Source organism: Mobula hypostoma, chromosome 15 (assembly GCF_963921235.1).
Source record: "Mobula hypostoma chromosome 15, sMobHyp1.1, whole genome shotgun sequence".
In the NCBI taxonomy this organism is placed as follows: Eukaryota; Metazoa; Chordata; class Chondrichthyes; order Myliobatiformes; family Myliobatidae; genus Mobula; species Mobula hypostoma.
The window spans coordinates 17,131,984-17,150,057 of NC_086111.1; the positions used below are offsets into that span (position 1 = coordinate 17,131,984).

Consider the following 18,074-nt stretch of genomic DNA (forward strand, 5'->3'; position numbering starts at 1 on the left):
TTCTGCCTGGTTCCAATCACTTACAGGCAATGCATTTCACCCATCAAAACCCTCCCCCATTTGGTTTTCCATCCTCTCTCCCTTAAAATACTTCCTATGATCACCTACATTTCTTATCAGATTCAAGCACTCCTTTGTGGCCCTAATTATTATCTTCTAGCCTGTCTCACCATCACTATACCCTCTGCTCTACCTGTCTCCATCTGTTCTTTTTTTGCCTTGTCCGTTTTTGCCTTTCACCCACCTACCCCTTCCACTCAATCCACAGTCCCCCTTCCCTTCCCTACACAACTCATTCCAATCATTCCTTCACCCATACTCAGTCAGTTATCACCAATCTCCCCTTCTCTTCATTGTGGAGTAGTACACCGGGTTCTGAAACCCCTTTTTAAATGGGTGTCTTTAGAGATACAGTTCATTAGCCCCTCGCTAACAGCCACTGGACTCTGGTAAGAAAATAGCCTTTATCAAACTTAATACATTTAGGGTTAAAATGACTTGGGTCCCTCCAAAACTCGGAAGTTGGGATATCTCAACCTCCCAAAACCCGATCTGTGTAAATACTGCCCGCATGCAATCAGCCATCAGCAAGAAATAACAGATCATACACTGTGTGCAATTATAAAGAAAATATATTTACAAATCTCAGCTTTATTGAACAGTTAGTAGCAAAAAGTAAAGTGGGGGGGGAATAAAAAGGGCCCAGTCCAAGTGTCTGCACAAGTTGGAGCTCATCTGGAAGTTGTCTTAACTCACGTGCTGGACGCACGGTCTGCACGAAAGCACACACCACCTTCCGAATGTCGCTCAAATTTCACCTTGAACAAATGGGCTCCCCCACCGGTCTTTTCTCCTTGAAGCCATTCATCTGCACAAAGCACCTTGTGCAACAGGGATGGCGTCCTCAACCATCTTCCCTCCTGTCCTCTCCCAGCTCCTCCAAAATACCTTGGCCCACACCAGTGTCCATCACAAATAAATCTCTCAGCGCAGCATTTTCTAGAACCTTCTCCCAATTCCAGCATCCTGATTGGCTGATACAACATTCCTAATTTGAACAACATAGCCCCTTATCTTTAGTTCAAACCCAAACATACTGAAAGCAGAACAGACTGCTCTTACAGAACTGCTAAAATGAAACGACTACAGCATAGCAGCAAAAATCTTAACCAGTTCCATCTGCCCTTCATCTTTCCCTGAAGTAATCCCAGTATCACCTTCCTTACTTACCAAATTCCAACACTATTAGCTGTTGTGGCCTTGCTTAAACTCCTCAGTCTCTGTCTTCACCTATGCCCTCCTCCCCTCTACCTAGCTCTATCTACCCTTTCATTTTTGACGAAGGGTCTCGGCCCGAAACATTGACTGTTTACTCTTTTCCACTGATACTGCCTGGCCTAATGAGTTCCTCCAGCATTTTGTGTGTGTTTGGATTTCTAGCATCTGCAGAATTTCTCATCTTTGTTTCATTGTCTGCTTCCTCTTATCGCCCACCAGTCTCTGTCTGCAACTCCATCCCTCCCTCCACTTTACCTAGTTCCATCCTTCCAATCATCCCTCACCCTTCCTTGGGCTATCTACCACCCACTGACCCCTGTCTCACCCTTCTTCCTCTCTTTAAATCGACTACCTTCACATTCAATTCCATTGCAGAGTTTTGACCCAAGGCATCAACATTTCCTCGCTCCCCCATTCCACAGATGTTGCTTCTTCAGAGATCTGAGACCCAATGAAAGGTCTCGGCCAAAAAAGTCAGCTGTTTATTCCCTTCCATTGATGTTGCCTAACCTGCGGAATACCTCCAGCATTTTGTTGGTTCCTTCAGAGGCTTGTTGTTTTTTTTTCTATATCCTTCTCCAGATCCCAGCCTCTGCATTCTCTTCTTTTTTTTTCTTCAGGCAACCCTCCCCCACCCCAATATTATCATAAACATGCAAATGGTTAGTGGGGATGTAGTAGCATCTCCTCTGGAACCACTAGAAGTGGTCACAAGGATTCTCAGACCATCTATGACAATATGTAGACTTTCTAAGTCATAGCTGGAACCACTAGAAAATAACATTTCTATGTTAATTGGGAAGCCTTGGCAGGGGGAGCTTGGGGAAATGCAAAATCTATTGGGCTTTTAATTACATTAAGTATGGCACTTTATATTGCTTCCTTTCGTCTTGAAAAGGAAGTAAATTATTAAAACTGAGGCACTTTCTGTATTTTACAATAGTTTCTATATCCCATTCAGGCGCAGTATTAAAAATAAGGAGTCTACAAATTGTATAATTTTGCCCAGATGGTCTTCATGTGACCCTGTCTTAATTATGCTAAATTGAAATAAATACATTTTATCTTAATTAAATGGTTTCAAAATGATGTGGAGGCTAGAAGCATCATTCTGTTACATCTCACTTAAAAACATCTTGTTGGTGAAAAGTACAGGGAGACAATAACTAACTAAGTAAAAAGCAAATATGGTGATTATCCATTTCCTTGCACAGGGAGTATCTCCAGATTATACAGGAGAGAACTAAAGACAATTGGATACTTGTTTTTATTGGACTTGTTGAATTGAAAATTAACTTTATTCTTGATATGACTGATGATATGGAAACAAAAAATGTTGGCAATACCCAGTGGGCCAGGCAGCATGTATGTGGAGAGAAATCAACTAAATTTCTCTTTCTACAGATCAAGCCTAACCTGTGTAGTATTTCCAATATTCTCAAGGTTTTTTTCTGGATATCCAGTATCTATAGTTTCTTGATTGTTCCCTCAAAATGATGTTGTTTTTGGATCTTTGCTGTAAGTTGAACATAACAGTGGTAGCTTATTGATTATTAGTTGAGTAACTTCAAGAATATCTCAGTCTATATATTCATGTGGAGTGTTAACACTAACACAGATTAACAAAATCTTATTCTGTGTTGCATGTATGCTAAATATATAGAAATCCCTTAACTCCGAGTGGAGTCATCGGGATGCCGTCATGACAGCATTTTTTTAGCAGGCTTTCTTATTTTTACGAGGCCGAGCTGCTAGCTCGACACTCAACCCAGTACGGATGGAGAGTGTGCAAGGGAGCCGGCTGGATTCAAACTCGGGAGCCTTCGCTCCAAAGTCTGGCACTGATGCCAGTACACCACCAGCCGGCAAATGCTATATATATATTACTTTTTATGTCAGAGAAATGTACACAATATACATTCTGAAATGTTTTTTCTTCACAACCATCCACAAAAACAGAGGAGTGCCCCCAAAGAATGAATGACAATTAAATGTTAGAACCCTATAGTCCCCCCCCGCGCATAAGCGGCAGCAAGCAACGATTCCCCTTCTCCCCACCAGCATAAAAACAAGCATCAGCACCCGCCACTGAGCACTCAAGTGTGAGCAAGGCAACAGCAAAGACACAGACTTGCAGTACTGCAAAGACTACATTGTTCACCTGGCATTTGACATACCACAGACTCTCGCTGTCCTTAATAAGGAAGAAAGGGATGTCTCCATTTCACAGCGACAGGGGAAACATCTCACTGGTTTACAATGTTAAAAGTCCGCTGCGTCGGGCTTTCCAAGCCTTGTACCCAAAGTTCTCGGGTCTCTGGGCAGTCAGCCATAAATCTTCCAACTCCCCCGACAACACATGGGTCTCCTGCATGACATCAAGCTTCGATCCACCTGTCTTCGGAGCACAAGGTCTCGGTGCTCCGAAGGCAGGCTGAGCTCTCAGGCCAAGCCTTTGGCGTGCCAAACAACGGCCAGTTGTGAAACCCTGAGAACAGGTCCCATTTCCGCAAAGCACCATGGTCAGCGTGCAACTCCAGGTCAGGGTCTTCAAAAGAACCATGAAAGGGGAAAATAGAGATATTAAAGATGGAAATAGAGCTGTTTCTGAAGATGCAAGCAAAGGAGTTGCCGTTAGGCGCCATTAACCCTCCTTATGTATAGACTTGCTGTTTTCTAGCCCATGGGTATTAAATATATACCATAAACCATTTCTATAAGAGACAATCTGCTAATTTTCTGGCACAAAGTATTAATCTGGATAGAGATGACATGTATCATTTCAATACCTTTATTTGTGAAACTAAAGAGTTCTCTTTAGAATTCTGAAATTCTATATAGTGCTAACACATAATAAAGATCTGCTTTAAATGAGGAAATGTATTGCATTAGGGCCACTGGATCTACATTATAGGGTGAAGTTTAAGTTACTTCATTCACAAGTAAAATGTCTCTAAAGGCTAGAAATCCAAAACGACTGACAACTGCAAACAAATGTTAACTAAAACATTTCTAACTGCTAACAACGTCCAGTTTATGCTACAAGAAGAATTTACCACTATTAGGTCAAAGTCAAAGTAAATTTATAATCGAAGTATGTGTCTGTCACCATATACTACATTGAGGTACATTTACTTACACGCATTAACAGGAAAATAAAGAAATACAATAAAATTAATGGAAAACTGTACAAAAATAAAGACTGACAAACAACCAGAGTACAAAAGACGACAAATTGTGCAAATAAAAAGTAAATAAATAATTCTTAGAACTTGAATTGTAGAATCCTTGAAAGTGAGTCAGTAGGTTGTGGAATCACACCAGTGTTGATGTTAGGTCTCTATGTTACAAGAGGTGGAAGCACTATCTTGTTCATTTTATCGTGTTAGTAGTCAACCTTATTCTATGATCCACAGAAACAATTTCGAATGTAAGCTCAAGACACTCGCAAATATAGTACACCAAATAGATTTATTAATACCAAGGGTGTAGCAAAATAGAAACTTTGCCTTTCAAAGCTTTGGGATTTGTTTATGAGTATGCTACACTATGCATGTAACCTAGATCAAAAGTACAAAAAATCAGATATGACCTGTGACCATTTCTATAACTAATTCTTAGAAAACCAAGTAATTATGTAAAAATATCTATTTTATTTATTCCAAAGCTGAAATCAGACTTCCTTACCCAAAGACAACCAACATAGAATATATAGCACATTACAGGCCCTTTGGCCCACAATGATATGCCAACCCGCAAACCCTGCCTCCCATATACCCCCCCCCACCTTAAATTCCTCTATATACCTGTCTAGTAGTCTCTTAAACTTCACTAGTGTATCTGCCTCCACCACTGACTCAGGCAGTGCATTCCACGCACCAACCACTCTCTGGATAAAAAACCTTCCTCTAATATCCCCCTTGAACTTCCCACCTCTTACCTTAAAGCCAATGTCTTCTTATATTGAGCAGTGGTGCCCTGGGGAAGAGGCGCTGGCTATCCACTCTATCTATTCCTCTTAATATCCTGTACACCTCTATCATGTCTCCTCTCATCCTCCTTCTCTTCAAAGAGTAAAGCCCTAGCACCCTTAATCTCTGATCATAATTCATACTCTCTAAACCAGGCAGCGACCTGGTAAATCTCCTCTGTACCTTTTCCAATGCTTCAACATCCATCCTATAGTGAGGCGACCAGAACTGGACACAGTACTCCAAGTGTGGCCTAACCAGAGTTTTATAGAGCTGCATAATTACATCACGACTCTTAAACTCTATCCCTCAACTTATGAAAGCTAACACCCCATAAGCTTTCTTAACTACCCTATCTACCTGTGAGGCAACTTTCAGGGATCTGTGGACATGTACCCCCAGATCCCTCTGCTCCTCCACACTACCAAGTATCCTGCCATTTATTTTGTACTCTGCCTTGGAGTTTGTCCTTCCAAAGTGTACCACCTCACACTTCTCCAGGTTGAGCTCCATCTGCCACTTCTCAGCCCACTTCTGCATCCTATCAATGTCTCTCTGCAATCTTTGACAATCCTCTACACTATACAACACCCCCAACCTTTGTTTCATCTGCAAACTTGCCAACCCACCCTCCTATCCCCACATCCAGGTCGTTAATAAAAATCACCAAAAGTAGAGGTCCCAGAACAGATGCTTGAGGGACACCACTAGTCACAACCCTCCAATCTGAATGTACTCCCTCCACCACGACCCTCTGCCTTCTGCAAGCAAGCCAATTCTGAATCCACCTGGCCAAACTTCCCTGAATCCCATGCCTTCTGACTTTCTGAATAAGCCTACCGTGTGGAACCTTGTCAAATGCCTTACTAAAATCCATGTACATCACATCCACTGCACTACCCTCATCTATATGCCTAGTCACCTCCTCAAAGAACTCTATCAGGCTTGTTAGACACGATCTGCCCTTCACAAAGCCATGCTGACTGTCCCTGATCAGACCATGGTTCTCTAAATGCCCATAGATCCTATCTCTAAGAATCTTTTCCAACAGCTTTCCCATCACAGACGTAAGGCTCACTAGTCTATAATTACCCAGACTATCCCTACTACCTTTATTGAACAAGGGGACAACATTCGCCTCCCTCCAATCCTCCGGTACCATTCCCGTGGACAACGAGGACATAAAGATCCGAGCCAGAAGCTCAGCAATCTCTTCCCTCGCCTCGTGGAGCAGCCTGGGGACTCACCCGTCCTAATGTCCAACACCTCCTCTCATTTAATATCAACATGCTCCAGAACATCAACCTCACTCATATTGTCCTCACCATCATCAAGTTCCCTCGCATTGGTGAATACCAAAAAGAATATTCAGTGAGGACCTTGCTCACTTCCACAGCCTCCAGGCACATCTTCCCACCTTTATCTCTAATCGGTCCTACCTTCACTCCTGTCATCCTTTTTTTCTTCACATAATTGAAGAATGCCCTGGGGTTTTCCTTTACCCTACTTGCCGAGGCCTTCTCATGCCCCCTTCTTGCTCTTCTCAGCCCCTTCTTAAGCTCCTTTCTTGCTTCCCTATATTCCTCAATAGACCCATCTGATCCTTGCTTCCTAAACCTCATGTATGCTGCCTTCTTCCACCTGACTAGATTTTCCACCTCACTTGTCACCCATGGTTCTTTCACCCTACCATTCTTTATCTTCCTCACCGGGACAAATTTATCCCTAACATCCTGCAAGAGATCTCTAAACATTGACCACATGTCCATAGTACATTTCCCTGCAAAAACATCATCCCAATTCACACCCGCAAGTTCTAGCCTTATAGCCTCATGATTTGCCCTTCCTCAATTAAAAATTTTCCTGTCCTCTCTGATTCTATCCTTTTCCATGAAAATGCTAAACACCAGGGAGCGGTGGTCACTGTTCCCCAGATGCTCACCCACTGAGAGATCTGTGACCTGACCCGGTTTGTTACCTAATACTATATCTAGTATGGCATTCCCCCTAGTCAGCCTGTCAACATACTGTGACAGGAGTCCATCCTGGGCACACTTAACAAACTCTGCCCCATCTAAACCCTTGCAACTAAGCAGGTGCCAATCAGTATTAGGGAAGTTCAAGTCATTTTATCATTCTGACATTTATTAGTCTAACCTCAGACTTGTTATAGTTACAGGGACACATTTTACATCAAATGACAAGCTATGCATTTCTCTCAGTGCAATTCAGAGCAGCTCTTTATATTATGGAATTCATTTCACTATGATGCAAGGAAGTTTATCAGTTTATGAGCCAGCCTCATCTTCCATTGCAATAATATTTCAAGTCTTGATTATATTTTGAGTGAGACTTTATCAAAACTTCTAATAAATAATGATATAATTTTAAATAGTAGGCAATGTAATGGCATTAGTATATCAGCTTTCATATCTTTTCCTGCTCCCTTGTATATAGTTTTGTAGAAGTATCATATAAGATCTATAGCCATAGTGATACAAGTGGGACAAGCTAACAGCTCAAAAGAACAGTGTTTGGAAGTGTTCAGTTAGAAACAGAAAAGGTTGGAAATATATAACAGATCAATAGATACATCAATATGAAGGAAAATTAATATTTTGGATAGGGTACTTCAACTGAATCCTCCTTTGGGAATTATTTGCTACAGTCTTGAAAATGACATGGACATCTTGGTGAGGTTATATATGTATTCAGCCAGGCATTAACCTTTACTTCAGTTGTTTCTTTTAACTCACTGCTGCAGTTTGAGCGTATGCTATCTGCGCATATACACATCAACGCTGACCCTTTATTAAGTGTTGATTTTGTCCTTGGGCTTTTCCTGTTCAGTATTATTAATGTAATTTGTTTTGACGTGTTATGTGAATGTCATACAGGTGACATCAGGAATGATCTGTATCTGACATTGGAACGAGGGGATTTTGAGAGAGGTGGAAAGAGTGTTCAGAAGAACATTGAAGTAACAGTGTACGTTCTTTATGCAGATGGAGAAGTACTGAAGGTGAGACTTAATAAAATAAACTGTTGAGGTATTTTTCATTGGCTTGTTGGGAACAGCAGACATCAAAATGTCTTGGATTCACTCTTCAATGTTTTCAACCAGTGTTGATAGTTTCAATAATCTCTCTATCTCTGAGCTCAGGAGGAGATTTAATCTCTGTTGCAGTGTTGCCAAAAGGTTTAAGTTGTTTTATAGTGAGCTCCCACATTAAAATATATTTTCTAATTGGGATATAACCATTAGTCTGGTCATTTCAGAACTCAATCCTTTGAATTATGTAGTAGGATCTTTTTATAAGAGCAGATTGAGGTCATTCAACCTAGTGAGTCTGCTCCACCATTCCATCATAGCTGATCCTCTCAGCCTTATTCTCATGATGCACTTACCAATCCAGAACTTACCAACCACACTTTAAATATACCCAATAACTTCGCCTGCACAGCTGTCTCTAACAATGATATTCACCACCCTCTGGCTGAAGAAATTCTTCCTCATCTCTGTTCTGAAGGGATTGGTTTATATTCTGAGGATGTGCCCTCTGGCCCTAGACTCTCTCACTATTGGAGATGACCTCTCCATGTCCACTTTATCTAGGCCTTCAGTAGGTTTCAATGAAATTTCCCCCTTATTCTTCCAAACTCCAGCAAGTACAGGCCCAGAGCATTCAAATGCTACTCATACATTAATCTTTTCATTCACTTGATCATTCTCGTACCCTAATATGTGAAGCATTTATGCCACCAAGGGATAGCATCAGATAATAAGATTTATTTCTGTGGAAACTCCAATGATGACAGTGTGGTAATGGTCAGGAAGATAACCATAGAAGCAAATGAGTGTAGTCCTAATATTTAGATGGGAAAATTATTGGAAGAGGTAAGTGTAGCAATTTAAGTCCAATACTTTAAAGAGAAGTATAAATGCATTATGGTTAGAGAAAATGTCATTTATAACCTTGGTGGTGCGCGATGATGGATTCAATTCATAAGAGGTTCTTGTTAAAGGATACAAAAATATTTATATTAAATCCTTAAATTCTTAACTTTGTAATACCCTGGACACAAAGGTAGAGACAAAAATGCCAGTACTATATTGTTAGCCTCTGCTGAAATGATAATTACAGTTATTTCAGTATTCCTTGAGGATAACTAACTGTCAAAAAATGTTAATAATGTGATTGGATTAAGATTTAGTGTACGAGGAGAAACAGAAAGGGGTTAATATGATTCCCAATTGAAATAAGTTCGCCAATTGACATTTTGTGACATTGAACTGATTGAAATGTCACTGATAGACTGCTGTTCAGGTGCATGCCACTCAGTGTAATGGGGGCAGGGATTTTGAATTGTTTCTGTCTAGTCACTGGAAAATACACTTCAATATTAAAATAAGTTTGCTGCGGTCTTTCTCTGTCTGCTTCAGCTTAATTGAATTTAATGCTTTTTACTTTATTCATTTAATTCTTCACAGATTATTGCAGCAGTTTATAATCACTTTGGCAGCTTGAGAGTCAAAATTAGCATTCAATTAAACTGATCAATATTAATCCCTCAAGCAAGTTGTCCAATTATAGAATCAGCATTGCAGATATATTAATATAAGTCAACAGAAAAGCACAACAAAAATGTTATTAATTCTTTACAAATTTGAGTTTGATTCTAAAAATTGTAAATCTCTTGAGATTACAGCATGGACATTTAATTGTAAGATCACATGGGTTTTCATAAGGACTCAACATTTGTGCATTAGATTGGTCTTTAAGATTTTTTCATTTTATTGATACCTATACATGGCTGCAGTGTACAGTTTCAGATTGTCTCTGACTGAACATGCACACATTCCTCACTGATAAGGAACTCAGCTTTGATATTGAAATGCATTTTATTTTGCATTTGTATTTTAAATCTGCAGTTAGTGATAGTTGGATAAAACTGGTTAAAGCCGCAGTTCTTAAATTATGGGTAATGCTTGAAGTTGATCACAAAGTCGGTTTGGCCTTGGGGAAGATTGGATTTGTCCCTCAGCACTGTTTCTCATTCAGCCATTGCCAACTTGGTGGTCCATGTCTATCAACAAAACAAGCCCATTTCCACTTAGGCACACAGTAGGACAGTCCTTCAACTCCAGAAAAGGCCTCCAGGACAGATTTTCCAGTCTCCTTCAGGATGCCATTGAAGTAGAATTATCATCTACTAAATGATCATAGAGCATGGAAACAGGCTGTTCAGCCTGCAAAGTCCAAGTTAACCTTCAACCCCCATTTACACTTGTACTACATTAATTCTAGTTTTTATTCTCACTGTATTCACGTTAACGTCCCTCAAGTTCCACCACTCATTTACACAGAAGGGACAATTTATCTAACAACCTGCATGTCTTTGAGAAGTGGGAGATTACCAGAGCACCCGGAGAAACCCCAAGTGGTCACAGGGAAAATGTGAGAACTCCATCCAAACAGATTAACAAAATTTACAGGAGAAAATCTGCAGAAAATCTCCAGAATTTTGTATGTGTTGCTTAACAAAATTACTTTCAACAGTTAAAGTACTGAAGGTAGCTAAAATGTTTGTTTCATAACAGTATCATTGAAACTTCGAAGCACACAAATAGATATAGTCCTTCCAGGAACAGAATTGGAAAGCCCAATCACTCAAACTTTAAAAAAGCAGTGAGCCATTGTCTTGGGGCCTTAATACACAAATTTTTAAGATTTCCTGAGATTGAAAGTGCTTTAGCACATTGTTCCTTGTGTTCTGACACTTGGAGATAAATAAATTCAGAGTGCTGAGATGCAAGTCTCTTTGTGTGTATGTAGCCCTGTTATATGTTGAGGCAGTTCAGTGTACTTTTTGTCCTACTGCACACAATCTGTTACTAGTTGGTGTTTGGATAGGTCAGGCAACAGCAGATTTAAATGCTCCTCTGAGACTAGGCTTCAAGCAGGTTGTGTAGATTGCTACAGAGTAAAAGGCAATGGAATATTCTCAAATGTAAATAATTTGCATAATAATCTAAGACGCAAAAATTAAAACCAATTGAGTGTGCTGCACTTGCGAGGACTGAAAATGTAAAGTGGACTTTCTTAGAAATGCAACTGTACCAACTGTAAAGTATTATTCAAGTTACTATGGAGTGTTGCAAATATTACATTTTTTATTGATAGGACTGTATTAGTCTGGGCTCTGGAGAGCCCCCTATAACTGAGCATTGCTCCTTTGTGATGTATCACAACAACAGTCCACGATGGGGTGAGATCATCAAGCTGCCCATTCCAGTCGATAAATTCAGGGGTTCACACCTTCGGTTTGAATTCAGACACTGCTCAAGTAAGTACATCAGTCATTGTTTTAGGCAAAAATAACTGAAAGATCATTAATATTTTCATTCAGATCTGCAGAATCAACAAGCATTTGTATTAATCGTACATTTTTCCTTCAGAACCCAAACACCATCTTCAGAATCTTCAAAAGCCTTAATGGGCAATGTAATGCATGATAGCTTAATGCTTCATAGGCTAACTCTTCTATAATAGTTTCCCTAGTTTCATTGCTAGGGAAAGAACCATACAGACTTGTGAACCATTCTACAGGCAAAGAAAAGAGGCAAGCCATTTCAGGGCCATCCTTCATCTTGTATTGGATGCTTTTGAGGTGGTCTTAAATGAAGCCCTGCTTGCTGAAATGACCTTCAGCAGCTGCAATGTGGGAAACCATGTGGGAATTAAAGAGAGAAAATAAATTGAAACAATATTTCTATCTATACTTTTTAATTAAGGGTATTTTCTTGTGTAGCAAAAGACAAATGAGCATAATGTTTATTGTTCTCTGTAGTGGAATTGTGTATCATTGAGGTGATATCATTGCAATGCTGCCCAAGAGGCTGTATGGTACTGTGGGATAATGATTGTATATTGAGTATATTGAATAAACAGCAATGCTGTATGCTTAATGAATGTCTTTCACTAAATGTACTAGCCCAGATTTACATAAGAGCAAATGCATCTATCACTAACCCCAATTATACACTGTTCTGTGTTTATCAGATTGACTGTTAATGGGAAAACTGTGCCTTTAATTGCTGTTATGCACTTCTCCTTTCTATGTTAATCCTCAAACATGGTCCGGATGTCAGGGAGAAAAGGATAAGGGTTAAGGGAAGAATTGTAAGGCCTTGGCTGAAGATTTTACTGTTAATGATGGGTCTAATTGATGTGATTGATTAACTGAGCTGATATACAGGAGGGCTGGTATCATAGACTAGAAAAATTACATTGTCACGGAGGATTGAGACCAATAATGACTTTGAGAAACAAGAATAAAAATCTTTTAAATGAAGCTGCTCTTATCTGGAGCCATTATAAAACAATGAGCACAAGGTTAAAGAGTGGGAAGGGCTTTGTGTGAATTAAAACCCAGGCAACAGAGATTTAGATGAAATCAACTACATAAAAGGTAGAATAAGAAAACTAACCAAGAGTGCATTGGAATGGTCAAGCATCATGAATATTTCCACAGCACCATTTGGTTATTTACAACTAGAAATAGACATTCCATAGAGAACTGGATGCTTTCTCATTGCCTGCTGTCTCCTGTATGTTCCACCATTCTCAGGATTGGGCCTTTGTCCACAAGGGAGAGGACAAACAGTCATAGCAGATGACAGTGAAATATTGTCAAGTAACCTCTCTGAATTACTCAAGTTTTTTTTCCCGTATCTGCATATAATATGTATGATTTCCTTCAGAAAAGCTTCATGAATCATGCCTTCTCTGAGTGGTACAATAGAATCTTCCACTAATTTGAATTGGTAATAATGAAGTATACACAGAAAACCACATTTCGGTAATTGATTCAGATATATTTTATCACATTTGCATTGAAACATGCAGTGAATTGTGTCATTTGTGTTAACAACCAACAAACTCAAGGGGCAGCCTGCAAGCGTTAACACACATTCCAGTGCCAACATGGTATGCCCACAATGCTTCGCAGAATAACACAAGCAACAGAACAAAACAACAGCAGCAAAACAAGCCTCGTTACTTACACAGACTACCTCCAAGACCCCAGTGCACTCTAACATCGGGTCTGCAACATCCCCAAGTAGTTTTGCGGACATTGAGACTCTGACTTCTGGGCACATCAACCCAGCGGTTTCAAACGTCAGGACTCGACTTCCAGACTCACTGACTTTGGTCTTTGATCTTTGGGTTTTGACCTTTGGTACCAACCTCGGCACTTATCAATCATGGGACTGCGAACTCTAAGCCGTGAACTTCGAACATGCACAGACATCTGATCTTTGGGGGGGGCAGTCATTGGTCATCATTGCTGCTGCCCACAGTCTGCCGAACTTGTGACCTACCAACCTGGGGCCGGAGTTGGGGTCACCAGCCTTCATTCACTGGCAATGGTAAAGCTCCCAAATACAGATATTCTTGTGCTTCATGTGGCACTCATTTCTGCAAAAATTCCATCTCATTATGGGGAGTACCTAAATCCCTCTGGAACTTTCACACATTGAAATAGTTACCTCAAAATGTATCTGATTTAATTAAATGAAGGTTAATAGAAACACAAAATCGGAAGCAGCATGTAATTTAGAGTCCACCTGACCTCTCCATTTACTGCTTTTATTGAAGTCTTGACGCTGGAGTGATTAAAATAACTTTTAAATGAACAATAATGTAGAAATAAAAACAGAGTTAACTTGCCAATAACACATTTTTATTATTTATTTTTAGAGATAGAGCACAGTAAAAGATCCTTTTGACCCAACGAGCTTACGCCATCCAATTACACCATTGTGACCAATTAACCTACTAACCTACATGTCTTGGGATGTGGGAGGAAACCAGAGCACTTGGAGGAATCCCACATGGTCACAGGGAGAACGTACAAACTCCTCACTTACAGCAGAAGGAATTGAACCTGAGTTGCTGAACTATAATAACGCTACGCTTATACAATGGTATTCAAAATTATCTGGTATTTCATCTTCAGGTTGGCATTCTGAATTATTTTGTTACAATTGCTGCTTTGACATATTACATCTGCTGAGGCTGTAGTCAAGCTAATGGGTGGCTTCTCCTGTACAATTGACAACTGGCAGCTGTAACAATGATGTAGATGTTGGTGCTGTTACCTCAGAATTCCAAGGACCCAAACTTAATCCTGACTTTGTGTGCTGAGGGGAAATGATTGAGGCATATTAAATTATTCAGAGTTTGCACATTCTCTCTGGGTGCTGTGATTACCAACCAGATCCCAAAGATTTTCTAGTAGGTTCATTGACTATTACAAATTACTCTTTAAAGAATTAAAAGGAAGTTGATAGGCATGTGTCAGCATAAGTCTCAGGGGCTCTGGGATATAAAGAGAGGGAAATGAGATTGTGGGATCACTTTCCTGCGAGCCAACATGGGAGCCTATGGGACAGTCTTGGGTTTGTTGGAATGGCTATGGGGTCAGCTTGGGGTGTTAGAGGTCAAGGATGAGGGAGAGTTAGAACTTTGGGCAGTAAATGAAGGGACAGGAGCTAGTGTCAGAATCCAGGTCTGAGCACTTCAGTCAAAGGTTAACAATCCCAGAGGACAGGTTGGTAGGCAATAGGAGACCAGCGCTCACCAGGTCAGCGAGTCCTGGTTCAAAGTGTGTACGGGTGGGAGAGCCGGTGACCACCCCAGGTCTGTGCCAGTCTTGAAGTCGAGGCCCAAAGATCAAACCCATGAATGGTAAATCCAGGGGCCGATACTCAGAGGACTGGAGGACAAGGCTGAAGGGCTCGACGAGTGCAGGTTTAGAAGCCAGAAGGTCGAAGACTGAAGTCGATGAGACCAGAGGGCAGTGGTTACAAGTTCAAGCCAGAGACTGGAGGTTGGTTGGCAATGTGAGCGGAAAAGGGTTTGTTTTGCTGTTACTGTCTTGTTTAATTTTGCTGTTACTGCTTGTTTTGTTCTGCTGTACATTGTGGGCATACAATGTTGGCAGTGGAATGTGTGGCAATGCTTGCCCCCAGCACATTCTTGTGTGTGTTGGCTGTTAATGCACATGACACATTTCACTGTATATTTTGATGCACAAGTGATACATAAATCTGAATAAATCTATAAATTTGAATAAATTGCCTCCTGTGTTGTTATAAGTGTAGGCACTGCAGTATGAGACTGCTGGCTTCAGAGCACAGTTAAGATAGCTTCTGAGAACTTGTGGGTGGAGAGATACTGGCATCTTGAGAAAGGACATCATTTTCAAGCTCCACATACCAGTGGAACTTTCCCAGGATGGACCATGGCATGAATTATATGCTCAACACAAATTATACACACCCATATGGACACAGGCAATTAACTTGTTTGCAAGTTTAACAAATAGTGATGAACGATTTCACAAGTCTCATTTCTTCAGTGGTTCTGTCTACTGACAGTGTAACATTAACCGACTATCTAGGGGGAGTAATCTGTGATAACTTTGGTTTCTGATTAATCTTTTGTGCATACTATAGTGGTTTCATTTTCCATATTTGTTGATACATGATTAGCATTTGAATTAATGCTGCTTTTATAAATCAGATATCATTAAGTGGGATATGAATATCACTTCAGTACAACATAATGCAGTTTAAAAAGAAAACTAAAGGGAATTGTCAAAACTCAAACCAAACATCACAGCTTTTAGCACTGATTTAGATAGCTTTTGCTTCCAGATAGCTATAAGTAAGGTTACCTGCATTGTTGGAGTGAAAAGTTATCAACCTGAAATATCAGTTTCATCTCCTTCTTGGGTAGTTGCCACCTGGCCTGCTGAGTATTTTCTGTTTTATCTGAGATTAGGGCTTCTGGACTGTATTAAGAAAGGTTCTTGTTGCATATTCACCAACAGGTCTCTCCACAACAAGTCTTGGAAATCATAGATTATACAGCATGGAGAAGGGCGTTCAGACCATTGTCCATGCTAAGCAACGGGTACCCTTTGGTATTAATCTCATCTTTCAGCACTTGGTCCATCATCTTCTCAGCCAAAGTGTTCATCTGCATACATGTGACCCAACTTCAACCACTCTCACTGGCAGTACAATGCACATGACTACACATTAATAACGTGGCATCACATTCCCTAGTAATCAGAGAATCCATTTTTGCCCTTCAGGAGAAAGTTACTGAGTGGGGTAAATGTGTGTGGCTCACCACTTTATACAAATAATTTAAGGTTTTGCCCATTTTGTTCTTGTCTACAGTTCTAATTTCATTGTGCAATGTTTGTTTAGCAAAAGACAAAGGAGAAAAGAAGCTTTTTGGTTTTGCATTTACACCATTAATGCGAGACGATGGTACAACACTTTCAGATGACATTCATGAGCTGTATGTCTACAAGGTAAGTGACAACTCATTTGTTCATCTCCAAGAAATAATCATGCATGTGTGTTGTATCTTAAATGCTGTATCCTGACAAGAGCCACTCAAGAGTCAACTCCCTTTCAGTGGTCCTTCCATAAGGTAGTAGTGTCTAGAACCTGAAGCTGACGCTTACTTCCAGAACTGGCAGTCACTTCTCATATTTAGAAGATAGCTATAACTGTAAGCACCTTCCAGCAATATGCTGGGTAACAGAGACATTGAAACTCTTCATAAATCAGTTGATTCACTTTGTGATTTCTTTCTGGACCCTCAAAATTCTTCCCTAGGTATAATCTTGAATCTGAGCATGGCCTACCAATGACTTTGAAAAGCCTCAATAATCATAAAGATTTTCCCACTCAATCCTACCCATTGAATCCTCTTATAAACTCAAGCATCCTCTTTTGTGTCAGTGTAACACTCCCGTTCTCGCCTTCCTACCCACACTATTGATCACATCAAAATCAGATACACATGACTGTCAATTAAGAAAGTGTCATCTGTGAAATTTATCCTAATTTCTGTTGTTATTTTTTATGGGAATGTTGATGTAGCATGCATAGTACGATTACTGGACTTATCCCACACCTCCCAGTAAAAGTCTTTTTAATTCAAAATTCATTATCTGTCATGTTAAATAGAACACATTTTGACATCTTATGCCAGCCCTCAGAACTCCAGAGATGTTATTGTTGTTGCCTGTATATTATTGCAGCCACTGTCAGCATTAATTTACATGATCAGATTTTATTCATACTCAATGGTTAGCAAGAAGCAATTTTGAAATAATCAATTTAGTTTCACTGTTGAATGCCCTTGTGTATTTACTGTAATTGATGCAAAATGATTCACTTTATGAATTTAAATACAGAATTGAAGGAAAAATTTAATATAGCCTTAAACTTGCATATCCCTGATTTAAGCAGTCTGGGAGGCAATTCAAGATTGCTTATTTTTCATTACCGCCATTAAGGACAGCATCACAGGGAGATGACATTAAGCTCTTCATACCTGTGACAAAACTGAAATATCTATTCATCTTCCTTTTGGAAGTTATGATTAAATGTTTCCACACTGTTTAGGTAGTGCATTCCAGATGTTAACAACTCTGCATAAGGGTAACGTCTTTATATAGAAGTAGAATTTTGCACTTGAGAGACAAAATGTGCTGCAGTCGTAAGTGGCAGATTATGCCTGAACACCAGTGGGCTGATACTCCAACTCATGGTATATAAAACCCATTGAATGTAAAAATGTAATCCAATTTATAGCACAGAGTTACAGTTGGAGATAATATCTCAACATGAAAGAGGTGATACAACTGTCACACTAAAATGTAACACACTTAGTCACTTGTTGGAAATGTGTTTTCACATTTTCACCCAGTTAGCTCAATTCTCATATCCCA

The 18,074-nt window shown here is 39.9% G+C and overlaps 1 protein-coding gene across 8 annotated transcripts in view; it reads left to right on the top strand.

Moving 5' to 3' along the window:
* The window catches only part of dock3 (dedicator of cytokinesis 3), a 966,938-nt gene that overhangs the window by 685,316 nt on the left and 263,548 nt on the right, over positions 1–18,074 (top strand). For 7 of the 8 annotated variants that reach the window (XM_063067780.1, XM_063067785.1, XM_063067784.1 and 4 more), the window contains exons 15-17: positions 8,147–8,271; positions 11,435–11,597; positions 16,537–16,643. The exons of the other annotated variant lie outside the window; for it this stretch is intronic. In XM_063067780.1, the coding sequence (XP_062923850.1) occupies positions 8,147–8,271; positions 11,435–11,597; positions 16,537–16,643 (395 nt within the window). The remainder of the gene's footprint in view (positions 1–8,146; positions 8,272–11,434; positions 11,598–16,536; positions 16,644–18,074) is intronic. 8 annotated transcript variants of the gene reach the window in all.